The sequence below is a fragment of the Solanum stenotomum genome, chromosome 12, assembly GCF_019186545.1.
Source record: "Solanum stenotomum isolate F172 chromosome 12, ASM1918654v1, whole genome shotgun sequence".
NCBI lineage: Eukaryota > Viridiplantae > Streptophyta > Magnoliopsida > Solanales > Solanaceae > Solanum > Solanum stenotomum.
Window position 1 is genome coordinate 48,500,969 of NC_064293.1, and position 26,954 is coordinate 48,527,922.

Sequence of the window (26,954 nt, forward strand, 5' to 3'; positions counted from 1 at the left end):
ATTCCATATCTTGTACCGGTTTGCAACAATCGAAGCTCGACCAAAATCGAAATGTTAAAAAGATTACTATTCCAGGCTTCAACTCAGCGTCGTTCGCTGTTTGGTGCTTCCGCACCACTCTCACGGTGTCGTCAATATTCTTCTTCTCCTGCATCAACTTCCCAATCTTCTAACAGTACTTCTGTCGAACACTTGGAGGACAGAGAAGTTAGTACCACTCCCCCTTCTGCAGCAATCTCCATTGACCGATCCGGCTTATATAATCCTCCCGGTACTTCTCCTTTCTATGTGCGTGGTATTTTCAACTCTTTATTTTATTTTTTGATGATTTGATGACTGCCTTGTAAACTGCAGAGCATTCCCATGAACCGTCATCGGGTACCGAGCTTGTTAAGCATCTTAAGAGCATCATCAAGGTTTTTAATCGCCGCATTTCCCTACATGAGCATTTCTTGTGTATGCATTTGCTTTCTGTGTTTTATTCTGTCAATTTGGATTGAATTTAGCGAGTAGTTTAGCTGAAGATGTAGAATTTCTCTTTGTTTTGCTATACCTTAATCAATGATGTATCAATCAGGTTTAGCCCTAGTTTGGTATATATGAATCAAATCAATAAGTAGCTCCTCATTTCCTCACCAGTCTCATCAACATATTGGCCATATCCCTGACTGGTATGGGATAATTGCAGGTGAAACCATTTCTCAGTAGATAAAAAGTAAAAACCGTTAAACAATTGGCCAAATATACATTGGTGAACTGGGAAAGTCTGCAGATATCTTCATCTTTTGTTTCCCCCTTTACTCTTGAGATTCAATATCTTAAGCTGGTTATGTTTTCAGTTCAGAGGCGGGCCCATCTCAGTTGCCGAATATATGGAGGAAGTCTTGACTAACCCAAAGGCAGGATTCTATATTAATCGCGATGTGTTTGGCGCAGAAGGTGATTTTATTACCTCTCCTGAAGTAAGCCAGATGTTTGGAGAGGTAATTTAGATACAGTGGGGTTTTTCTGATTGATTTTCTTCCTTCATGATTGGTGGAGTTTTTTAAAAAAAGAAGAACCAAATTTACCACCAGTGTTTTGTTTGATTTCCTGATTTTCTTTTTCTTAGATGGTTGGTGTTTGGGCCATGTGTCTTTGGGAGCAAATGGGGCAACCGAATAAAATAAATCTTGTAGAGCTGGGACCAGGACGAGGAACTCTCTTAGCTGATCTTCTACGTGTACAGTCCCATTGATATACATCCTCTCCAGCTTGCATATTCTTAAGTTTTTTATGTCAATTCTTAAAGTACTGATCTTGTTCTGATATGCCTAAAAAGTACTTGTTGATTTCTGAACCACAGGGTGCATCAAAATTTAGGAACTTCACAGATTCTTTGCACATACACATGGTTGAATGTAGTCCAACTCTAAAGAAACTCCAATATCAGAACTTGATGTGTATAAACAAGAATGATACAGATGGAGATGCAGAGGAACACATTATAAGCAGGTTGACTGGGACCAGTGTATCATGGCATGCCACCCTGGAGCAAGTTCCGGCAGGAAGTAAGAAATTATTACCAGCTATTTTAGTAAATTACATGTTCTTTAAAGTGTAAACCAGTTCAAATGTTTCATGATCGTACAGACATACTATTGTTTTCTTCTATTTAGTTTTGAAGCTTCAATGGAAAATTGTATTATCATCTACATACTTACATTTTCTTTTCTTTGACTTCTCAGTACCTACAATCATTATTGCCCATGAATTTTACGATGCCTTACCTGTTCATCAGTTTCAGGTTCGTTTGTATAACCTCTATTTTATCAGTTAATAAGATTTGTTAATCCATTTTTACCCAATAGTTTCCAGTTAAACATTTTACTGCAAATTATCCACTTTCATCTATTATTTAAACTACGAAACTACCAGAGAATATCCTGAAGATGGAAATACAATGAAATACTTGATCTTTGTAGTCTGATTTTGTGCCTAACGGAATTAACCCCGCACCCTCCACACACACAGAGAAAAAGAAGAAAAAGGAAATTTAGATTAAAGATTGTGTCCATATAGTATTATTAGTATTATGAGCATCAGCTTGATAGGTGGTACTTTAGATTTTAGAATCTTGTTTTTGTGCCTGTGGAAGTTTAAATCTAGTATCTTTTCTACCTGGCTTGACATTTATTGTAGTATCGTGAGCATCAGATTGATTTCTTCATATACATGCAGAGAGCATCTCGAGGTTGGTGTGAGAAAATGGTTGATGTTGCTGAAAATTCAATGTAAATGTCTCAAGCTAGTCTATCATATATATCTCTTCCTACATTAATTTCTTGTAATATTGCCCCTTTGTAACTTCCTTTTGTACTTTGTCGGGTAGGTTTCAGTTTGTTTTATCTAAACAGCCAACTCCTGCAACTCTGTATCTTCTGAAGCGCTTCAAATGGGCTGAGAATGAAGATATAGGCAAGCTTGAACAAGTTGAGGTTTGCCCCAAAGCAATGGAGTTGACTCAAGAAATTGCTAAAAGAATTGGCTCAGATGGTGGCGGGGCACTCATTATTGATTATGGTCTAAATGGAATAGTGTCAGACAGTCTTCAGGTCAGTTGCAATACTAAAAGTTCTTTTCCTACTTCCTTTGTTTTGGGTGGCCAAATCCATTTTCTTCTGCCTTGCTTCATTTTCATAGAAAATGGGAACAGTGGCTGGACCAAGAAACTGGTTGAAAACGTGTGATCTATATTTTCTCGATGCTCAATCTCTGATTGCACTAGCATGAAGTCAACACTCAATATTGTTTTTTGTTCCTTTGGATTAGTAGGTGATCAAATATCAAAAAGTTCAATGGTGCATATTGTCTAACAAATGCGAGTATGCCAAAGATCAAATGATTTCTTAAATAGTAATTTTCAATGACCTTTTGTTGTTTTGGGCTTTCGGCTCAATGCCTCTGTCCACCTTTCTAAATTCAATGTTACATTTCAGCTTAGGAGGCAAACAAATTGTTCTTTTTTAAGATTTGCATCTTTCATCCAAATTGAATTTCACTTCCCTTTTTGAGCTATCCCACAATACGCAATAACAACTACGTTTCAATCCCAAGCCTGTTGGGATCAGCTACATAAATCCTCACTGTCTAATTCGCTCCATCTGAGCTATCCTGCTATGCATCAAGGAAAATTTTGAACATGTTATGTGGAACACAATTATCCCCGTAAATGTTATGAATTCTGAACTCTTATGTTAGTAACCATGCAAAGTCTAATTATGACATACAACTAATTTATTCTATTTCATTACAAATCATATTTGGCATGAAAATTGAGCAGTTAATTTGACTTGTATGTGATTTTGGTAATAGAGGAAGGACAACATTACATTGTTTCTTGAAAAGCTGGTTTGATGAAGTAAATATGATTTAAAGTTCCCGAAAGTTTGTATATATCATGAGGAAGTTTTGTAAATTGTAACTACTTTGTAAGTGTGTCGATCATGTTGGGATGTTTCCAACTCCCAATTAGAAAGCATATATAGTTTAAGATGGAAATAACTTTTCTAAGTGCTCAAAATCTCACTAATGTGTAATCCCTCCGTTCCAACTTATGTGGCACTGTTTGACTGGACAAGGAATTAAGAAAAAATGGAAGACTTTTGAAACTTATGATCTGAAACAATCATTGGATATTTGTGTGGCAGTGTGGCTATAAATCATTTCATAAAGGGTAAAATGAGAATTTTAAAGTTACAATATCAACCTGAAAGTTTCTTAAATTGACTACACATGAGCACATTATTTGATTTGGTATGAAGGGAAGCTCATTTTCGTGCTGGTAGTACAAACTAAAATTGCAATAGCTTTATATGCAATATCTAACTGATTAGGGGAGCTATACCTGTTCACAGTTACCATTTTAAATTTTGGCCTCCGAGTCGTTAATCATTTTTATTGCTAAGGACGAATTAAGAGGTTTCATTTAGGTTAAGAAAGTGATGAAGATTCTTGATGTTTTCATTCCTATCTATCAGTTGATGGTGATGGTTATTCTCCTATTTTTATCAAACAGGCTATCCGAAAACATGGATTTGTTAATATACTTGATAATCCTGGAACTGCTGATCTTAGTGCTTATGTTGACTTTGCTGCAATCAGGCACTCTGCAGAGGAAGCTTCAGGTACATTTTATTAGAATCTCCTTAGCTCCAATCTCTTAAAGTTTCTATATTCCAAGGTTAACTTTTACTAGAAGATATTCAATGTTGATTTAATTGTTCTAATGATCAACTTCACAGATGATGTGACTGTGAATGGCCCAATGACTCAGTCTCAGTTTCTTGGATCACTTGGAATAAATTTCAGGGTTGAGGCATTGATGGAGAACTGCACAGATGAGCAGGCTGATTCTTTAAGAACAGGTTACTGGCGTTTGGTGGGTGAAGGCGAGGCCCCATTCTGGGAGGGTCCTGAGGGGCAGGCACCTATTGGGATGGGGACCAGATATTTGGCAATGACAATTGTGAACAAGAAGCAAGGAGTACCTATTCCATTTCAATGAAACATCTGCAAATGGGCTTCCTGTTGTACTGGAAAATGACCGTATCCCCTTAGGTTTGGGGGATTGTGGAATTTGCTTCATAACTTTTTCATCTGCCATTAATGTGTATAGCTGGATGAAAGGCTAGGAAGAGACAGGATGGTGATGCTAGTTTTGTCCTGTTTCGATGCAATCAGTCTTTTCCTTTTGTTCTGAAGGAGAGAATATTTAGTCTTTTCATACGTCTTTGTTTCTTCAGTTCTCTCGTGTCTCAACTGTGGTGCAACAAGAGAATGTAGATCCTACATCAAGTTGTTAAGCTTTATTGTTCCTGAAAGTTCAGCGGAAGCTAAAAGACTGAACCACTGGTAAGCTTCCACTTGAAGCGAAACTCGAGCAAACTGTATGCAGTGGGAATAAGTTCATAAGGGATCATATTTGTGTGTTTAGCAATATAAATATAAACAATGTCTCCCTGTGGTTTTGCTAGTATACAGTCGATTTTTCTCAGGCAAAGCTTCCTGAAATAATTATATGGGAATGCTTCCTTCTTAGAACATTTTACTGTATATTGTTTTAATGCTTTGTAGAAGAAGAGTGGTTGATATCTGTTGGATGTAGCATTTGCATTTTGGGTGGGAGAGAATGTACTGTTACATAGGCTGTCAAAAGGATTAAGCTCCATCAGACAACTTTGTAGCACTAAAACTTCCCCTTTGACAATGACCTGATATTTTATTAAGAAAAAACTGCATTTTAAAAGTTTCTTGTGTTATTTACTTCTACTTTTTAAAGGTCGAATCAAGACCACAATGTGAATCAAACTGGTGTGATACCGTTTTAGTACTTCCGTCGTATAAGAAATGGTGCTGTAATTATTTGACAAATTAAATAATTGTTTCTTCGATTACCATTTTCTTTTTAAAAAAAAAAATTAAATATATCGTATCTTAAAAGTGAGTGGTTTTAAATATTTATGTTCTTTCTGAATAAGTAAATTATACTGGAGAACAAATAAATTAATGTTTGAATACATATTTTAATTATACTGCCGCAAAATGACAACCAAGCTAAAACAAAATTCCAATTTGACATTAGGAATTCGCGTAAGATAAAATAAAAGCAGCGCTATTACTACCTTCGTCTTAATAATTTCTTCTCTATTTTGACTACTTTGCGTAAGAAGTGAGCGAAAGAGAGAAGTCGAATGGGGTCGTATATTTCAAGTTTTCTCGGTGGAGGTGAAGCACAGGCAGCTACGGAAGTGTCAGGATCGCCGTCAGAGCCGTCGCGTGTGATTGCTTTTCATTCCTCCAATCGGTGGCAACTTCACTTCAACTCCTCCAAGCAATTGAATAAACTGGTATCTCTCCGTTATCTATTCGCTTTTGCAAAAATTTAGGGTTTAATTTTTTGAGAGATCTGACTTTGATCGATGAATCTAATTGCCAGATAGTTGTGGATTTTGCTGCTGCATGGTGCGGGCCTTGCAAGTTCATGGAGCCGGTTATTAACGCCATGGCTTCCAAGTATACCGATGTTGACTTCGTCAAAATTGACGTCGATGAGCTTTCGGTCAGTGACGTGAAAATTTCAATTTGGAATTAGTCATAAATTTATCATTGATCCACCTGTAGTGATACTGATTGATTTTGGTTCTATAATAGGATGTAGCGAAAGAGTTCGGAGTTCAAGCTATGCCGACATTTTTGCTGCTGAAGCAAGGCAAGGAAGTAGAGAGAGTTGTTGGGGCTAAGAAAGATGAGCTCGAGAAAAAGATTCTCAAGCACAGGGAAGCCCCTAAATATGCTGCTTAGTTCTTCTAACAACCTCTTGATAATATTGGAGCTGAATTTCATATCCAATAAGTTAAAAAAGCATATTACTGCCTTATTCTGATGTGATTTGACTATGGTGAACCTTCTGAAGTCTTTCATTTTTTCCCTGCTTAAGTTTCTAATTGTGTTATTGTACTCTTTGAAACTTTGAATTCATGATTTGCCTGTTACTGCTTCAGAATATGAGAAAATGGGAGTTCAGAGTGGTCTTATTAAATCAAATAAGGCTTTCAGTCCCATCAATTATGATGATGTTAATTTTTATTTGGGGAAAAAAAGAAACGAACAAGCATTTGAGAAAATTGGGTAGAACATAGAACGAAGTCGTCAAAATCAATTCTACTAATGAAATATAAGAAAGGGTGGATTACTGTGGCATGATTGTACTTGCAATAAAGAACAGTAAGCAGATCTAACTCTGAAATCTCATGCAGTTAGAACTCTATCGTCAAGCAAAAGCCTTACCCATTTGGGGTTTTATTTTATGAGCCAAGTTTTTTGAATTACAGAAAGTTCATCATTATAGCAGTAGAGGCTGAAGTATATATGCCATGTAAAAGTAGTTTTTAACCATCAATCTCAGAAAATGTATGCTAGCTGTGTTGCATCCGTATCTATGTCAAAAATCTTCAATTTAGGAATCGATTCGAACACGCCTTTCACAATCCTAGTCTGCACGGAGGAGGAAATTGCATATTTCCCACACAAAAAGGAAGAATAAAAGAAAGAAATGGTTTAAGTCTGATGATATACCTTAGTTTGATTGCATGATTATCTTTTGTAATCCAAACATAACTTTCCTTTCCGTCTTGAAGTAAGAGAATCTTCTAACTTTCCTTTTCTTTTCAAAAAAACACATCCACACAGATGTGCAGTAGGGGTTTCCCTATGCCTTACAGGCTACTTCTGCAAGTCCCATGTATACAAGGTCTTTTCAAATTACAGTCCCCAGGATCAAGTACGTGGAATAATGCTACATTTTGAAATTAGTAGTCACTTTCTGGATTTCAGCTAGAGTCACATTTCCGTAAATGTTCAAAACAATCAAATTTAATACTACCAAATATATCTTTGAAAGCACGTTCCAAACAGCTCAGCTAGAACTTTGAGTAAAAAATGAGAAAATTAATGGTTTCTTGGTTTTTTTTTCCCCTTCAGCTCTTATTCACATGCTTCTAACATATAGTATAATGACACTTCTGCTTCCTATCCACTTTTACCGTTACTAATGTCATTAGAAGTACGAATTATTTTCTCAGCTTTTTCACTCTGCCTCTTGTGATTTGAAATATGCCATGACATTTCTAGGAATATAGGAGCACGTCATTGGGAATTTCTTGCTTCTAATCAGACATTTCACGAATAGCAGTACCAAGTCAATATATAAGCAAGATGCAAAAGAGTTAAAAGATTAAACAGCAAAGTAGAGCTCATTTACATTATAGGCCGACTCTATTATATATGTAGGTTTGTGAGCCCAGGCTGGTTACTGCAAAAAATTCCCTTTATCTATGTGAACGAATAATGGAAGAGAAAAGGATGTCTAAATGGACGGTAATTGACAGTGTAGCTCCTCTTCCAGAATTCTTCAACTGTTACTGATTCTTGATTTGAATGTAAAATACCTCCAGAGGAAACAATCTCCACAACTCAGTTTGATAGCAGAAACATCCAACAGGGGAAAATATTGTACTACTTCCCATTGTTGTTCACATGCTTGTGGAAGGGCCAAATCTTTGCCAGGCGCTCTAAAACCGATGCACTTTTCGAGAAATATCCAGAAAACCCTTGAGGAGTTGACGGTGGTGGGAAATCTTCAGCCGGCATGGCAAATGGACGCACCAGTTTTTCCATGTTTGCCAACGTAAGATATGACCCAACTTCTTGAAGCCTTTCAGGACCCATTATTGGCAGTGTGTGCTCTTGATGCAATGAAGCAGCTATCTCATCATTTACCTGCAAATTAACCATGGTACGAAAATAAGCTGTAGTCTCTTTCATCTTCAATGTCATAATTCAAAACAATTCTTGTACGGACTACTCATTCCTAAACACAACTTGGCATAGACAATAACAAAAAAGAGGTGACATGACTAATACCTCAAGTGGTGATAGATCGGCACCACGACTAAAAGTTAGCTCTATGCGGAACCTTTTAGGGTCTTCCAGAGCCACCTGCATCAAATTTCAATATAATATGAATCCGACAGACATCTATCAGGAGTTTCACATCAGACAAAAACATTATTACATCACATGTTGCTACAATGCTAATCAAGGGTAAATCCCAGACAGTCTTTGGCAAAGTTTAGCAGTGCGCTAAAATATTTGAAAATAACACATCTCTTTTTACTTACCAAGAAAAAATGAGGAGATCACTATATAATTTCAGTTCTTCAAAACATTATGACATTCAAGATAGCCTCTTTGCTTGTAAAGCCTTAATAGAAAGATGCAGAGTTACCCGCAGTGAGACACCCAAGAAAAGCAGCAAATAGCTTCCATATAATAATTAAGGTACACCAAAATACTTATTCACATGAGCAAAACTACTTATCCCGTCCTTCTCATTTTCTTTGTTCTTCAGAAGGAAAAAAAGATGTACGAACCTCTGTGTTCTCGAACATCCTCAATACAATATAACTCATGTAATCTAGCTCCTTGGTTTTGTACAAGCGATCCAAAGCATTATCGCACACAAGGCTGTCCTCTCCTTGAAGAGACTCATCCAGGTTGCAATAACGAAGAACATTCATCAAGGAATGGATATGTGACTCCTGTCGAGTCAAACAATCAATAAACTAAAATTGGAGAAAGGAATAGGAGGGGATTAGGGGAAAATCTAAATAGAGAAAGTAACAGTAAGCAAAATGTTAATAGCACTAAAGTGTCTTAACAAGAATCTAATCATATCAAACAAGCAGGGTTAATATATGTTCAAACAGAGAAATACCACATTGCATACATATTATATTGTTACATATGACAGAATTGAGTCAGCTGAAGAAAAATGAGAATTATTTTTAGGTGATGGATTATTCTCCTTCACGCATCAACTGTTTATAAACTCCAAAGTCGGAATTAACCATCCATATTTGATATTATAAAAGTTGATTTAGAGTTTGGCTCTTTGTTAATTAGTTTTTACAATAATTATGTGAACCAACTCAACTAAAATGTCAAGCTAAAATAGGACATTTTTATTTATTTATTTATTTATTATGATCTTCAAGATGCTGCTTCTGTGCGAGCCAAAAAGTTGCCTTGGGCTTAAAACTCGTACATCAGCTAGAAAATATAGTAGAATAACAAGAAAATTCAATTGCAAGTTTCCACTTACTGATGTGAAGTACAGGCGTGTTCGCACATGTCTTTCAGGTGTTCTGACATTTGCATACCTGAAAAAGGTAAATCACAAAATAATCAAATACAATACACACACTTATCTTAATTTACAGACACATTTCTAGATAAACACAAAAGTAACACTACGAAATACAAGTTCACCGAACATCTAATTAAGTGAATAAAAGGGACCACATACTTTGGATCTAAGCGGTACTTAGGTTCTTTGTCATCATCATCATCTTGATCCATGGATCTCTCACTATTGAAGCTAGTTCTTCGAGACTCTTCATTACGAGTGTGAGGCTTGGTATGATACTCTGTATCTTCCTTTGTTGTCTTATTCACTGCTAAATTGTCTTGACTACCTTTCAATTCGGCCACACTTAGAGCTTCTTCACGGGTATTCCTTAGATCAATCATAATTTTACCCAACAAGCGGCGAGCAACCTGAATGAACAACTCATAGATTATGCATTGATGTCTATATGAGCCTTCACCACCATACAAGAAGCCAAATAAATGCAAACTAATTGCACCACCCTTGTTTTATTACATTCTCGTAGGAAAAGTGAGTAACAAAATAGTGGTGGACCCAAGATAAGTTAGCTGGGGAGGAGAATTATTGTTAATTATTTCCAGATTTTTGAAAAGCTTAAAGAGTAAAATTTAGTTCAGGAAACTGAGTGGACAGCAGGCACAGCCAAAGTAGCATGTAAAGCGGCAATAACTAGTAGTCTCAAATCCTTATTGCAGACCAGTGATAAGAGACGAGAAACTTTGAAAGCTGGTGAACCAGTTGATTTAGTAGTTGTGGACATTAATATTTGACGAGATGTGGAGGGATAACTGACAAACTACTAAAAGATACCTAATAACATCTACCAGGAACTCTCAAGCAAAACACAACTTAGCCAGACTTCTTCAATAACCACACACTCCTTCATTCAGATTAAGATATGAAATATAAGGGTGCCAATAGTGAATAGGGTGGTACAAAATGATATTAGGTTACTTCCCTCTATCCAACAATAGGTAGACAAGAAAGAACACAAGAAATCGGTCTACTTCAGAAAAAGGAAAACACTGAGAAATGGACCTGGATCTGAATGTAAGAAGTTTTACCTTTGATCCAATCTTTAATTTCTGCTTTGGATTTATCCCATATTCATTTGGAATAACACCATCTGCAAGTAGCTGAAACTCAAAAACAATCACACTTTCTTTTAGAAATTGTCATAATAACTCTATAGATAACATTGCAAAACCCTCATATATTTGAAAAAATAGAATTTCAGGACTACTGGAGACAAGAAACTCATAGCCTACAGAGCTGGAAAAGTAGCAATGTCATATGGAAGTGTTGCTACAGAGAAAATTAAGGTAAGGTAATATGATACCAGACTAAAACCTTGTTTTGGATTCTCTTTTTTTTTTTCTTTCTTGTGCGTAGGGGTGGGGTGGGGGGTTGTGGAGGAATCCGTTCTTTTTTCATAAGAAACTACTCATTTGTAGTTGATCGTCATTGTACCTGAGCAACCTTAAAAAGTTCATTCAAGCCCCCTAGATTCAGATGTGAATTGTGCAAGAGGTCGTACCTGTAAAAAAAATAATCAAAAGAACATAAAGACAAGGACACAAGAGACAAAATAGAAGCTTGAACAAGCTCTTTCACTGCCATATTGCTATAGAAGAAGGTAAAAGTATTTTGCATTAACCAAATATGCTATGAATGTTATTGAGTTCACTTACTTGCACGAGTCATAAACATCTGGAATTTGCGTGATATCAAAACGGCTGTAATTAAATATAGAGTGTTAGGGGAAACACCAACAAGGAACCAGTTAAATCCAAAAAGAGCAGATCAGTGAAGATCGGGAGGAGGACAATCCCAACAAACTAGCATCTGGGAAGCAAAGGTCCAAGAAGCAACAAGCATATGTTCAAGCTCAGAATAAGTAAGGTTAAGTTAACAAAATCTTACTCTTTCCGTTCGTTATATAAATCCCTCTCTAGTTTTCTCCATCTTGCATACATGAGTAGAAATCCCTCGCTACCACAAGGTAAACCCGCAGCAATACGATCAACATCAATATTTGTTTTACCAAGCGCTTTAGCCTGATCATAAGGTGGAATTACATCATATGGACTTGCCTCTGCAAGTTCTTCATCCTCATCCTTAGCAAGAAGCCTCACTTGCTCTGTCACCTTCTTAGTAAATTTCACCTGATTGCAAGAGACAGATTAACACAGAATGAAACTATAGAAAGATACAAAGCAACATAAAAGAAGGAAATGGTGCCAAAGAACCAAATTCAAATGCTTGCAGTATTAGTCCACTAAAATCAGTGATTCAGAACAAAGGATTCCACTGAGAAGGAAAAAAAGTACAGTAAGGGGGTAAAAGATGAATATTCAACGAGAATCAGAAGGAATTACAAGATGAATCATGAATTTTAAACTGATTTTGACTGGAAGATTGATCAAACGGGAGATACACATTAAGACTTTACCAATTTGGGCAGAAGTTCAGATGCATTAGGCGGGAGTCCTGCTCCATCAACCATCCAAGGTTTCTCTGCTGATCCATTGTTATGAAGTGTCCTTGTTCCAGAAGTAATTATGTCATTCAACCTTGCCTAAAGAGAACAACGGGACAGATATTTTAACAGCAGAAAGTAAAAGCATTTCCGTAAACAGAAAGATCCTGAATTTGTAACAAGATTATACTTCTGGTTCAATGCTAATTTCAGTATAGTTGTTTCTGTCTAAAAATATATTAAAACACATAAGACAATATATGTTGAATTGAATATTCACAAAAGTTCTACCCAATAGGCCTAACTTGCCCTGCTCAAACTATTTTCACCCCGAAGGCTCTAAGGCTAAGGCAAATGGGAGGAAACCAAAGCACTACCCCTTGTACCACAATATCGGAGACACTGTTAGGTCATATGGTCATTACAGCAGCATTTGCAACATGATTTTTATCTAAATATCCTTCCCCAGACGCAACAAGGTCAGAGAGGATTCATATAGCGGATGGGAGCTGTAATTGCTTGTATCCTGCCTCAGGCAGTAAATATGAAACATTAGGTCTTGAAAGATGATTAAATTGGCAACTTTCATCCACTTAATCCTTGATTTCTGAAAAAGAGACTTCCTTGAAAGATGATTAAATTCTTTAGGCAAATGAATTCAAGTTTCCTGAAAAAGTTTGGATTCAATCCTTAGAATTTACCTTTGGCAAAGCTAAATCAGAAAAACATGGAACCAATGAAACAAACTTCTACCAAGGTAATGATCATATCACTGACACTTGCACCAATAGCATCAGATTTGAAATGGATACTTATCACTGTTTAGAATCAAACTAACACTATGGATGAAACAACCACAAAGTTGAATCAATACTAGCTAGAGATTTTCCAATGAGCATGTAAATTTGAACTAAGTGTAAGGAAAAGAAAACCTTAGCATCTTCCATTTCGATACTGGCATTGTCAAGTCCATCAAGCATTGAAGAATCTTTGCTAACCAGCGATACCTTCAAACAAAGAAGAAAGCACATGGTTCAATCATCTGCGCTGTAAGAATCCAACTATAGAAGTATGCCCTATAACACCATACAAACCAGGATAGGTGTCAATTGTCCTTCCAAGTCAAGTAGACCTTTAGCAAATGCAGCTGCAGACATCTGCCGAAATATGATGCATAATACAAACTCAACATTAGAGGACAATGCAATTGGCCAAGGACAAGAGTAAAAATTTAAGATCGTTGAACAAAACTAGAGTACTTGTATGAGAAAATTTGAAATATAAACCAGGAGAAAAAAATTGGAAAACAAACAGATAAAAGCTTGATTCTTAAGACTATTAAGTATTTCTTGAGCAAAAGCATGGAACTAACCTGCACACGGCCCTCATCAGAGCTGTATATTTTTAGGTCATGGCGATATGTACTATGGAGGCGAAGGAGACCTGTACCTTCACCTGTGTTACAAAGCAGATGGAAATTAAGCATCAGATTGACTGAGCATACCACTAGCCCCCCAACACCCAGTTTGATCAAATAGGAAAAAGGGGATATCCATCAAAGCATTAAGTCGTGTAGCTGCAAATTTTTGATACACCATTTAAAAGATGATCCAAAATAAACTTTTTCAGTACTGTTAAATTAAAAGTGCTTCAGCTGGAAGTAGTTTATCTGAAACTTTCTTAAACCACATTTTGCAGAAGGAAGATGTAATTTTGGAGAAAACGTTGGGAAGTAAAATGAAAGATGGCAAAGGGCACCAGCCAACCTGGATACATGTTATTACGGAAGTATCTTCCAAGCTCTTCAGCCTGCAAAGCAATTTCATCAAAGCAAGAAAGGAAGGTTAAGACTATATTTAAAAACCTTCCTATCACAAGGAAAATATTCACTTCAACAGGTCAAGCTAGTTCACAATATATAAATCAATGTTTTACGCATAAAAGAACCTGCTTTCTGCCAGCGTGAGTGAGAACACCTCCATATTTCAGAACCATAAGAGCTTCAACAGGCCGTTCTTCTTCACCTTCACCATTTGACTTGGCAACTTTAGCCCACTTTAGTGGCTTTAGCTGAACTTTTCTATAAATTCCAGAAAAATGTCCCCCCTGCCATCCATATTTTACTTTTTTTAACAATCAATACGAAGTGAGGAAATTGAAAGCATAAACGTTTTTATGCATAATGTATTGGGATTTTTTATTGTTTCTTCTTTCAACCAGAAATTAATATCAGTTATATGCGCAAGAGGGATCACTTATTTCCCAGTATACAAAGATATTCTCCAGTTCCAATTCCTATTCTAGAACTCCTGAGATAGGCCCAAATCTGAATTACAGGACAAGGGAAAGGAACTATAGTAATGAAAAATAATTCAAATACCTATAATGCAAAATCTAACCTTTCAAAAATATCCTAGATGGTGAAATAGAAAACATGGGATTTTAGATTATCTATCATTCATCAGTGTGATCAATGATGTTTTTCTCCTAAAAGATTGAGAATAATATGCAAGATCACGTTTTATGTTCTATCACATATGAGTAATGCAGTTTGCTAAGGCCCCATTTTTTCTAAATTAAAGGGAAAAAAAAGATATGAAAAAAGTTCAAGCCCGCAGAGTAAATTTATATATCCCAAGACTATTATTACTCTAATGAGAAATGGATGCACAATCAACTGTAGACATGTATATTTTTATAACATTTCTCCTACATCCAGACCCCACTGGAGGAATTACACTGGGTATGTTGTTGTTGTTGTTCTCCTACGTGTTTACCAACTTATACTATTGCATAGTGCCAAATGCATAGTTCAACTGACCTCCTCAAGAACAGCTTTTACTTGACGAAGTTTCTCAGCATGCTCAATGTCTTCAGCTTCGCTATCACTTTCCCGACCAGGCCTACCACAAGAATGAGCAAGAAAACCATGTTTGCTTGAACACAAATTCCATCCGCAAATGACATTCTTTTAGCTCAAGTACATTACAACATTAACCATACGACAAAAGAAAACTAGAACTGAAACAGGACAAAATTGAATAAATTGGATCAGTTGTTATTGTGTATGCATCATGCACCACATATATAACATAAGTTCTCAAGCTTTTGCTTTTGTAATAATGCACCATCCAGTTGCCTTTTGTCAATGATAACTTCTTAATTCATCAAAAAAGAAACATATCCGACGTAGTTTCATAATATTGACTTCAAAAAGTTATGACGCACTAACAATCACTATACGGTACAGTTTGAGCATAATTGACAACAACAATACCCAGTGTAGTCCCATGTAATGACCCTCTTGGTCATTTCTGTGTCTTGCCTTCTGTGTGTTGTTTAGAACGTTCCTGTAGCGACCCCAAGTCATTTATGACGCTGGCACTGACTGTTCAGTCGCCTGGTCATTCGTTTGGATTTTGTGTAGTTTTCCGTGTTATAGAGACCTTGAAGCTTAAGTAGTTGACTTTAGTCAAAACGTCACGTAAACGACCTCAGAATGGAATTTTGACGGTCCCATCAGCTTTGGAATGGCCAAATTAGGCTAGTAGCATGGTTGACACGAGTATCGAGGCCTTTAGTGCGAGTTTGGACCATTAGGCGTTTTAGCCTTTGAAATTTGGCCTAGGGTTGACTTTGGTCAACATTCTTGGTAAACGCGCTTGGATGAAAATTTCGTCAGCGCGGTTAGCCCCGGAATGTCGATTTTGCTCTAGAACGTCCTTCCATTCGACTCCCGAGGCCTCCGGACTCATTCCAAGCCCCTCGGTGGATTTTGGCTAAAAATGGTCTTTGGGAGTGGGACCCACTTTTTATCGAGATGACCTCGTATGGAGATTTTGACTATGCCATTGAGTCCGGAATATCAATTTTGGTATGTTTGCATATCTCGTTTGCGTGCACGGGGTTCTGAATGAGTTCGGAGCCCTCCGTCGGAGTTTTTAAGTTTCCAAAATATGCTGAAAATCTGGTGCATTAGAGCAGAAAATTCAGCACTTGTTCTAAAACTTTAAAAGGGCATAACTCTCTCATTTCAAGTCCAAATTTTGTGATTCAAAGGTTCATCTTGTGGGGTTTTTCTCAAGGAACGCATTGGTGAGCTCGGAAACTGATTTGGGGTCCCCGTTTGAGGTAAATTTCGTAAAATACCTTCTGCCACGACCCCTTTTTGTGAGCTTGATTTTGGAATTTTTGAGACTTGTTTTCTTAGTCATTTTAAGTCCGATTTCAGTGATTCTTGAGGCTATCTTGAGTGGTTTTTCGAGGAGAACGTCGTGGTGTTGTCGGAATTCACTGTAGACCTCCCGTTTCTGGTAAATTTATTGATTCAGCTGCTGTCCCATTTCTAGTTCTTGAGAAAAAATTTGGGTTTAGGTTGCATGTTGATATTGTGTTGTTCCCAAGCCCCGAATTGTGTCCCATTTTGGGACATGAGCTCAGGGAACTGATTAGGACTTACTTTTAGGGTTAATTTCGGAATTTTCAGCGCGGGTCCCACTTTCCCCGTTTTGACCCCGAAATTGATCCGTCTCCGTTTCTTGCGATTTTAGTGTCTAAACGACCGTAATAACTTTGTGACTCTATTTTTGATAGCGTGGCAGCGTTTCGAGGTCGTTCAGAAAGGAAGAGCTCCGGAGGAGTGATTCTGGAGCGCGCGTGATCGGCCTACAGGTAGGCTACGGCTTCCTTCTCTTAGATTGAGCTCGAGAGTGTGAATGCATGTTGATTAGTTGGGATTTGGGTTGGTAATTATTGAATCATGCATAGGTGTTTAGAAATCATGTGTTCGGCCTATTTCGAGAATAATCGAGTAACTGTGAGCATGTTTTGTGTTATTAATTGTCCCTCTTTGCTATGTGGAGTACTTGTATGCTTGATTACTGTTTATTTGAAGCATGTTGAGCCTTAGTTTAGGTTTAACTAGGTCTTGCCTTAGAAATGCATGATTCGGAATCGATAGGCTTTAGTTTTTGCCCCGACGTTGCTCGGCCGGCTTTGATCCCTGTAGACTGGTGTAGCAGACTTGAGTCTGATAGTTTGGGCCTTAGCTAGGCGATACGCTTGCTCCGACGATAGTTATCCTTATTTCCCCGATGTTACGACTTCACGAGTTACGTCGACGACACTAGTTCTACTTTGCGATTTGAATTTGATTTTCGATTTGGTTCCAAGGACTTACATTGATTGGCTAAGTGTGGACGGCGTTCCACGGACATTTATGAGCATGGATCGATTGAGACTCTTTCAGCAGTTACATTGGCACCTATATAGAGCATCCCGTTTAAGGTCCGACCTCTATCGCCCAGATTCTTATACAGAGCATCCGATTTAAGGTCCGACCTCTATCGCCCAGGTACTTATATAGAGCATCCGGTTTAAGGTCCGGCCTCTATCGCCCAGATACTTATATAGAGCATCCGGTTAAAGAAGTCTGGCCTCAGTTACTTGATACTTGTGATTGGTTACTTGGGTACTTCTGGTGAGCATCCGATTAGAGGTCCAGCCTCAGTTACTTGATACTTGTGATTGGTTACTAGGGTACTTATGGTGAGCATCCGGTTCGAGGTCCGGCCTCCGTACTGTCAGATTTTACTAATTTGGGTTCAGGTTTTGGTTCGATGTTCTTCATTCTTGGGTTCTCATATGTAATTCTCTTTAGTTATAGTTATTATGTGTACTCGTCGGGCTTATGGGGGTCCGTTCGGGTTTTAATTATACTTGCGCACGAGTGTACCTTCTGGGCTTATGGGGGTCCAGTTAGGTGTAGTTAGCTTATAAATTACTTTAGTTCGTTCTTTCTACACTCGCATACATTCCATTGTTACTTAGATTTCCGTTCTTGACCTCTGTTTGTGTTATTCCTTATTTTCATATTGCCTTTACTTTTCAAGTTCAGTCGGCCTATGATGCCTACTGGGTACCTGTTGTTTTGGTACTCATGCTACGCTCTACATCTGTTTCGTGATGCAGGTCCGAGCATCAGTGGCAAGCATTGATCTAATTTGGAGTAGTCTGATCCGAAGACGGGGGTGAGCACACGGCGTTTTGTACTATTTCAGTCCCCATCTGTATATATAGACTTGTCTTTTACCTTTTGAAACAGTCCAGTCTCTGTGGTCCATTTTTGGGACTTGTACTCGTTTTGTTAGTAGCTCTGTACTAGTGACTTCCAGGTTCTGGGAGGGATCTTTATTTGTATATATGTTTTGGTTTTCTTCCGCCTGTTTATATTGTTTCTTAAATTCTGCCTACTCTTGTTTAGTTTCTGCCCTCAGTCCCATTACTTGTTGTTAGGGGTTACGGGTTGGTTTACCTACTGGTGGGTTATAGTAGGTGCCATCATGACTCGAGAAATCGGGTCATGACATCCCACAAGTTGGGTCTGGAGAGGGTGGTGTGTATGCAGCCTTACCCCTACCTTGTGAAGGTAGATAGGTTATTTCCAATAGATCCTCGGCTCAAGTTCAAACATAAAACAATACAAGACATGCATAAAAAAGAACACTATCTTTGCTTCTTCTTTTCTTTTTTTTTTGGGGGGGAGGGGGGGGTGGGGTGAAGAGGTCAATGTGATTAAGTATGCTCTCTAAGAATCAGAGTCTCACTAACCTAGAACGTGGCACTAAGGCTCTGGTGGCATCCAAAAGATCTTGCAATTGCACAGCAGTTTTGAGCTTTGTCTGTGCAAGTTTGAAAGCAGAAGAGCAATATTAATCATCTAAGACATCAGAAAAAAGATAAAGAAAAGCAGTTGTACCATGAGAGCAAAGAAGCACCTCTGATCTAGGTTTACCGCCATTGTATTTTAACATCAAATTTAAGAGCTTTTCCTCAGTAACCTTCAACTTCACTTTTTGTTTTGGAGTTCTATCACCACTGTTACAGTTGAGAATGGTTAAGTAAAGGAGACAAATGGATCTCACCAGCAAGGCTAAGAGGCATAAGGAGTATGTCTTACTGCCGAACAATTGTAACAACACATCGTAGTTCCTCTGCTTGTCCAAACGTGCCAATCAGCCCACTTCCTTGACGTGTTAACCCCTCAGAAGGCTGAACTGGTTCACTGACTTTCCATGGTAAAATTGGTGGGATTGTCGATGAAAGATGTGGAGCTTTTGCATCTAGAAACATCTTCCTCAACACACAAGCAGCATCGTCATAGTACCTTTATTTGGCCATCGTTGCAATAAAAATCTTTTAGAACAAATCAAATAATGCACAAACTGAAGATAGTACCAGTCATATAGCAGGTACTGTTGTAATTATGCTAACCATAGAGATTAAGTGATATCAGTAATGATATGATATGATGATACACCAACAACACTAACACCAAAAAAGTAGGAAAGATTAGATTGGAGTATATGTCTCATTTAATTGATATTTGAGGGAACTGAAGAAATTTACTTGTAAGAGTTCTTCACAAAGCTCCAGCCATTTACATCACAAACATATGAACGCCCCTCACTACGCAATAGATCGAAGCCACAAACCTGAAACGAGAAGGGTAATTTCGTTGCTTAATTTTCTTAGGGCACACAGATAAAACAGTGATAACTTAGTCGACATTATCAAAGAAAAGAAAAAAGGGAAAATTAGCTTGCGTATATGCTCCAGATCCTTAGATCTTCATGTATCTCTAAACCCCAATACAAAAGATACTCATGTTTATTTGGCGGAGAAAGGAAGAGAAAATCCATAAATCCAGTTGTATATAGATTACAGTATAATATCTTGTGAGTGTGGTTTGCTAGGACATCAGTGTCGTATATCTTCTGCAGTTGGACTATATGCACAGACCACAAGAGATTAGAGGCAAAGAAAGGAAATGTTTAATTGACTGTGAGATAGTGGACAGTCAACCTACTCAAAACATGCAATGAAGTAGAATATGAGGACAAATCAGATAATGACATGATATGTCATAGAGAATGATGCTGCCTAACCTCTACCAGGAGGGGTTACCAAGGATGAGGATGGAACTACCTATAATAGCTGCAACAGTTTCCACCATGCTTGTTGAAGGTAAAACAACAGCATACACCAATATATGTTGACATGAATTAGTAAATTTAGGTAACTTACTGCTTGCCTAAAGGCTATGCAAACTTCTCTGGCCATTTGCTTCTCTGCAGGGGTAAGTAGAACAGGATACCGAACCTGCAAAATGAAGCAACTATCAATATATTGCTGAATAAATTTCTCTAGCAACTTAAAGTGATTGCAACTGGCTAATTTACATATTTTAATCTAAATACTGAAAAGATAATGCTGGAACTCAGACATTTCCAAATTAGAGGAATAGAAGCTCAATACTTTGATAAGTTCTTTTGTTTTCTTTCCATTCCCAAACCAAACTCATCCCCTCCCCAGGGAAACAGTGGTTTTAACTAAAACCACTAGCCTAATAGCTGGATGTATTCCTTTTTGAGTTTGCTTGTATCTGATAAGTGTGTCTCTCACACAGACACAGTGCAAGACAAAGATTAAATCTAAAGGGCAGAGAAGATGATACTTTGTTTTTCTGTTCTTTTCTTTGTTATGTGGCAACAAGCATCCAAATTATAGAATAGGAACAAATAGGATGACTTATGTTGAAGAAAGAACTTACTTCTTTCCCATCAGGATTTCTCATAACAACACCATCAACAACAGGAGATTTCCTTGCCTCTGCATGTGCATAATCTGGACCAACTGTATACACCTACATAAATACAAAAAGAAAGCTCAAATCATGAGATAGGCTACAAAATTTTAACGCAATGCAAAAGCATGTGCATGGTTACTCCTATCTACAAGATGCTTGACATGTTTAGACTTATGAAACCAAGTTGGGAAGCTATGATCTGTTATGCAGGTTACTTGTTAGGATAAGTATATGAGATACATCTAAGGTATGCAACATTCCCCTTCTATTTTATTTTTTAGGCTATGAGGGCTGGACGGCACACATGTACATGCCTTTTAGCATACTATATTACAACAATGTCATTTATCATACTATATTACAATGATAACTCAACCAGTAGATCCAATTTAACCGAAAATGAGGACGACCTCAAGCAGCATAGGTATTGTTCAAGTATACTTCCATGATAGACCAGAAACAAATTAATCTGCTTGCCAATTAAAGAGAAATTATTCACTCAGGGATACTGAAGTATAAACTTAGGAACCTTAACATCTGTTCCTCCTGTGGGCATGAATTCCTCATATATGTAGGATCCTTCACGTCTTACTCTTCTAACCTCTGGATGGAACTCGCTTGAGCGGTTACCAACCTGAAGGAAAAGAAACAAGTGAAAATACATCAATTGTAATTGCATATTCAAACACACCATCAGTGTTGATGGCCATCATATATGAATCCAACAGTACACATAAACTATTACTGAGATAAGAGATGATATGTGTGGACTTAGAAACCTAACATTTAATGCTGAAAATCAATGTTTTACAATGATTTAACACCTGCTAATTTAAATAAGATGCAGAATCACTTCGTAGGGTAGGCAACACCTCTCATTAGGAGGCAAATTGATTCTGATTAGCAGTGTGGTGGACTAGTACAAACTTATATGATGTCATTGTTTCTTGTACCTTCCAAGGTAGTTAATGCATTGGAAGGTTGCATTAAGGAGAATTATGAATTTAAGCAAAGGAGGAAGAGAAACAAACTATTGTTGTTAAATAGAGCAAATGGTGCACCAGGACACTTTTAATTGTGTGTGTGACCATCTCATCTAAAAGCTTAAGTTGTTAGAGGGAAAACACTTTTATTATTTGATTATTTTCTCAGCACGCCCCCTCACGTGTGGGCATGATTCTTTTTCATGGCCAAGCACGTGGAAATTCTTTTTTTTTTATTTGGTGGCGGTGAGATTTGATCTCAGGATCTTTGTCTGCTCTGATACCCAAAAACTGCGGTATGAGTTAAGGTCAAGACCTAATTTAACATGGTATCAGAGCAGGGTCCATCTTATCCAATGTTGGGGCCCCCAAAAATTAAAAATTGTCCACGCACCAGATGTTAAGCACTAGGCGTGAGATGGGGTGTTAAAAAATGACAAAAGTCCCACATTGGTGGTTAATGAGATGAGTGGACTCCTTATAAGACTTTGACAATCCTCCTCCCTTTGAGCTAGCTTTTGGGGTGTGAGTTAGGCCTAAGACTTAATTCGTTTGGGAGCATATCAGAATGTTTTGGCCTCAACTTTTCACTAAATTAAAAGTCAACAACGTCTGTGATGGCAGATGAATAACTTTTTGGCAGGATCATAGTTATGCCATCCTCCACTTAAAGAGAAGTTACTTCACCGCATACAAACGTCAGTTTACACCAACATATAGCAGAAAATAGACCGGAAGTAGGGTTCCAACGAGGTTATGATTGGGAGATTAAGAGAATGTCAACCATTTTTAAAGGAACTATAAGATGTGCAGTCACTCTCTAACACCTGATTCTTTGATTTGGATGATCCTAAGTAATGTAATATTTACATTGGAATCAAGCTCAAAGAATTTCAGGAAGTATTGACATATCAAAGTGGCTGTGAAAAATGATATACAGACGTCAGTTTACTCCAACATATAGCAGAAAACAGACCGGAAGTACGGTTCCAACGAGGCTATGATTGGGCGATTAAAAGAATGTCAACCATTTTAAAGGACCTAGAAGATGTGCAGCCACTCCTTTAACCCTCCAGAATCTTTGATTTGGATGATCCTAAGTAATGTAATATTTACATTGGAATCAAGCTCAAAGAATTTCAGGAAGTACTGACATATTAAAGTATCTGTGAAAAATGATTTGGCAAACTAATGTCACTTTAAAGTGGTATGTTTAGTTAGGCAGGTTGAATACAAAGAACTTTTACAAGAAGCAGTTGAAAAATCATACACAAAGGAAAGAAAGCAATTCCAATTTTCTTTTAAATAATATGTTACCTTACGGAACAATTCCTTCATTCCCCCACCAGCTGAACTAGGATAGTAAATCATTATTCTGTGGTCATCAGCTACATAAAAGCAAATTAAGAGATTGATCTTTCCCATCCTGAGTGGTATTTTCACAATATCAGAAGTGCAGCATATTCACAAGCAGGCAACATCAACAACAATTCCATAGTTCAAAAAGGTCGCAGTACTAATAGCGCTCATCATATGTAAGGTGAACAAAAATTCTTTAAATTAACCAACCTGAACTTTGAAAACAGCATGTTAACAACAACCTAACAACTATGAAATCTTAACCAAGAGGCATCTTTTTTTTCTGACTTTTATGACACCACCAAAGTGGTTAGTTATCAAGGAACTAAGAGAATATAAGTCCTATCTTCTCATCTAATTGGCAGCCTGCCACACCACATACATTTACTCCTAGAGCAAAACAATATGAAAAATTGATCATCCATGGAAAAGAGAGACTGACCATTGACAGGCTTTTCCACAAAAGGTTTCCAAAAGCGATTCCCATGAACTTCAACAAAGTCATCGTCTTCAACAAAATAATCCAAATGTTGATCAGGTACTTCTCTGTGAACGCAAGCATACCTTGGCACAGGGATTCCAAACATCTCAAGACGCTAAATTTCCCCAATCAAAACAGAAAGGAAAATATTAGCATAATTTATAGAAGGTCAATTTAAACAAATGCAACCCCCCCCCCCCCCCCACCACCAGGGTAGAGTTTCCGACCCAATGGACTATTTTTTATTATTACAGAAGGTCAGTTTAAACAAATGCACCCCCCCCACCACCACCAGGGTAGACTTGCCGACCCAATGGACTATTTATAAGCAGCTTCTTCATTTCACATGTAGGCCAAGATGGAGATCAACAACTTGAAGCAAGAAAGCTTGGACTGGCAATAGTTGGGAACATATGTCCAATTTAGTCAGATTCCTATATCATTGTGATATTGCAAGAGTTCAATGAGAACATAAATACTATTGCAAAACAGTCAGACAGATATGATGGTATAACATTTTCTAAAAAAGAATCAACATACTCATTGACTCTTATAGAAGACAATGCACTTCTTTAGAATCTTTGTAATTTGTACATATCTAGATGAGGAAGTTTCATTTGATGACCAAGCATAAAACTGGAAACAAACTAAACACAATCGTTGTGGCTAATCCCCTACACATTCAAGTCTATAACACTTCCAACTCTAATTATTGGAAGATCTTACCACCTAATAATAAATATTCTGTTATGTTGGAAGTATAACTCTCAGCATTAAGAAAACAGAACGACTGCCGCAAATGGAAACTACGGCATCAGACCTCAGCCATTACAAATACCACTGAAAGAACCCAACAATTAAAACAAATAAATCAGACTAAAGGCTGAATAACCAAAGGAGATTTTTTAAAGAGCTGCAAGAATATTCCTTATAAAAAAAATAAACAAACTCATAAGTTTTTCGGCTTCACCTGAATGGAAAAAATAACCAAAAACTGATACATACCTCGTATACTTTCCTCCGATCATGAAGAAGGTATTGTGGTTCCAATTCATTCACAAGGAAAGGCCTGAGAAAGAGGAGATAATATAGCATCATAAGTTGTGCATTGTGATGGCAAGGTTTATTTGTGTTAGATATTTCTTTATGACATTTACAGGGAAGAACAAAAGAATTTTGTCCAAAAAAAAGTTTCAGTTAAGATGCCAAACTCCATCATTGCAAGAGATATTTATCCTTGGAGCTTCACAACTCTAACAGTATCAGATCTTCTTGGTCTTGGGACCTTGTCTAGACAAAAGAAATATGACCAGACAGTTCTTTCAATATTACAAATACCAAAATTTTACCTGAGAGGAAAGATAGCCAAACAGATCAACGATAATTCCCGAAAAACCCGAGGACAGACTGGCGCATCATCTCAGTGGGAAAGGAAGACGGACATAATGAGGAACAAAAAAGAGCAACAAGGGAAAAGGCTCTTTTTATTTTCATTTTTTTAAATTTTTTGATGAAGTATGTCCTGAATTATGTGCTATCCTTGGAACTCCTAATGAATGCTTCAGATCTGCCAGCCAATCATTTATAGATTGCCAGAAGAATCAATCACAAACAACAGATTTTACACTGAAGTCTGAAGCATAGTATATGTGCTATCAAATTTGAGACCCCAATAGATTAAAAAGAAAAGGAGATTGACAATCAATTTATGACAAAACCTTAAGCTTGTTGTTTATACATGTTCAGACAGACAAGTCTTGTGATTTTATATGGCTATAGACAGAGGCTGGACTTCTAATAATCAGATAAAAATCCCTAACTCCTATATTGCAAGCATGCTATAGAAAATCTATGCTTTGTCAAAATAGATATTCAGAGAACACAAAATGCCACAAAAGTGAAAGCGAGCATGCCTAGACATTAAAACAGCATGGTGCAAAGAATGAATGAAACTTACTTTCTTAATGAAGCATATGCTTCTGCCTTCTTCAAAGGATATCCACTGGAGTAGAAAGCAATCAAGCAGTCGCATAACGGCCAACTGCCACCATGACATAGTACACTAATAAATTAACATGACACATAGTATATAGTATAGCTTATGACATACGATTTTTCATGGAAAAGATGCATAACAGATCATAAAATACGAAGTAGCAATGGGTGTACCACTCAATTGGATCCTCAAGAATAGCTTTGTCCCCAAAGTACACAACCTACAAGTAAAGATAATATACTCTTAATCACAAATAAGAAAATACAGATTGCAAAATCAGTATAGAAGATGAATACCTCAAATTCCCCAAAACACTGCAATCTTTCAAGAATCTTTTCCATTGGCGCTGAAAATACCTAAATTTCATTAAACAAAGGGAAAAAGAATCAGTGTGGGGTCCCTAATATCTGCCTGCTGGAAAGCTAATAACTAGTAGACTGGTAATGGTGCATGCTCTGCAATTGCAACACAAAACATAGAACAAAACCTCGGAGCCGCATTTCACCTTCTTTTCCATTACACAAACACCAATAGTTATCTTCTTCCCGACACTTTCCTCCTCCTTCTCCTTCTTCATCTTCATCTTCATCTTCTTTTTCTTGTCTTTCTCTTTCTTCTTCTCTGACTGACAAAAAGCTCCAAGATTTGCACTTTTCTCAACCCCACTTACCATTTTAAACAAACAAACACTAATTCAAGAAAATGGGAAAAAGGGTCCTTTTCTTTTACGGGGGAAAAAAAGAGTCTGAAAGAAGTAAAAGATACCCACAGATTCAAGAATCCTGCGTCGGATAAAATATAGGAGATAATACAATATACTAATAAGGGAAGATCGAAAACTCCACCGTATTATACTTAAATCTTTGAGAATCTTGATAAGGCTTTACGCTACAAACACATGGAGTCACGAGTACAGGGGAAAAGGCTGCTGGGAACCGTCACCAAGAAAGAAAAAGAAATTACTATTATTGGTACCTAATGGAGTGGTTACTACGGTATATATAATACTTGTGGACCGTTCTGAATATTAACAAATCCACGAGGAGCTCGCTAATGTAGGATAATCTTGAATTCTGAAATATACATATTCTTTTATAACAATAAATGTTTAGACTAATTTATACACATTTAAAATAATTTAATGATATCTACTAACTTTATTTGTCAAAATTACAACAAATAGAAAGTATAACAATAACAATAAACTCAGGGAAATCTCACTAAGTGAGTGTAAAAACTG

At 37.3% G+C, this 26,954-nt stretch overlaps 3 protein-coding genes across 6 annotated transcripts; 2 read left to right on the plus strand and 1 right to left on the minus strand.

Annotated features, from left to right (window-relative positions):
- Positions 1-6: 6 nt before the first annotated feature.
- Positions 7-5,287, plus strand: LOC125849007 (uncharacterized). The gene is made up of 10 exons (XM_049528981.1): positions 7-271; positions 355-416; positions 840-983; positions 1,112-1,222; positions 1,346-1,550; positions 1,728-1,786; positions 2,221-2,273; positions 2,372-2,594; positions 4,058-4,166; positions 4,284-5,287. Exons 1-10 carry the CDS (start codon positions 52-54, stop codon positions 4,544-4,546), a joined length of 1,449 nt encoding a protein of 482 aa, XP_049384938.1. The 5' UTR covers positions 7-51; the 3' UTR covers positions 4,547-5,287.
- Positions 5,288-5,657: 370 nt separating this feature from the next.
- On the plus strand, positions 5,658-6,566 carry LOC125847861 (thioredoxin H2). Its single transcript, XM_049527575.1, has 3 exons — positions 5,658-5,888; positions 5,978-6,100; positions 6,193-6,566. Exons 1-3 carry the CDS (start codon positions 5,733-5,735, stop codon positions 6,340-6,342), a joined length of 429 nt encoding a protein of 142 aa, XP_049383532.1. The 5' UTR covers positions 5,658-5,732; the 3' UTR covers positions 6,343-6,566.
- Positions 6,567-7,747: 1,181 nt separating this feature from the next.
- On the minus strand, positions 7,748-26,695 carry LOC125846556 (inositol hexakisphosphate and diphosphoinositol-pentakisphosphate kinase VIP2-like). Of its 4 annotated transcripts, XM_049526072.1 has the most exons (31): positions 26,560-26,659; positions 26,202-26,379; positions 26,011-26,070; positions 25,888-25,934; positions 25,676-25,759; positions 24,724-24,787; positions 23,680-23,833; positions 23,196-23,266; positions 21,425-21,529; positions 20,860-20,952; positions 20,334-20,408; positions 19,656-19,741; positions 19,207-19,413; positions 19,025-19,124; positions 18,858-18,928; positions 15,070-15,151; positions 14,196-14,354; positions 14,015-14,057; positions 13,621-13,703; positions 13,343-13,405; positions 13,181-13,255; positions 12,222-12,347; positions 11,693-11,934; positions 11,461-11,505; positions 11,240-11,306; positions 10,834-10,905; positions 9,908-10,158; positions 9,704-9,761; positions 8,973-9,140; positions 8,464-8,538; positions 7,748-8,319 (listed from the first exon to the last, which is right to left on the minus strand). In XM_049526072.1, exons 2-31 carry the CDS (start codon positions 26,301-26,303, stop codon positions 8,056-8,058), a joined length of 3,192 nt encoding a protein of 1,063 aa, XP_049382029.1. In that variant the 5' UTR covers positions 26,304-26,379; positions 26,560-26,659; the 3' UTR covers positions 7,748-8,055. The 4 variants fall into 4 exon arrangements, with proteins under 4 accessions (XP_049382029.1, XP_049382028.1, XP_049382027.1 ...); XM_049526071.1 differs by having other exon boundaries at positions 26,220-26,695; XM_049526070.1 differs by having other exon boundaries at positions 26,202-26,695.
- Between the last annotated feature and the right edge of the window lie 259 nt (positions 26,696-26,954).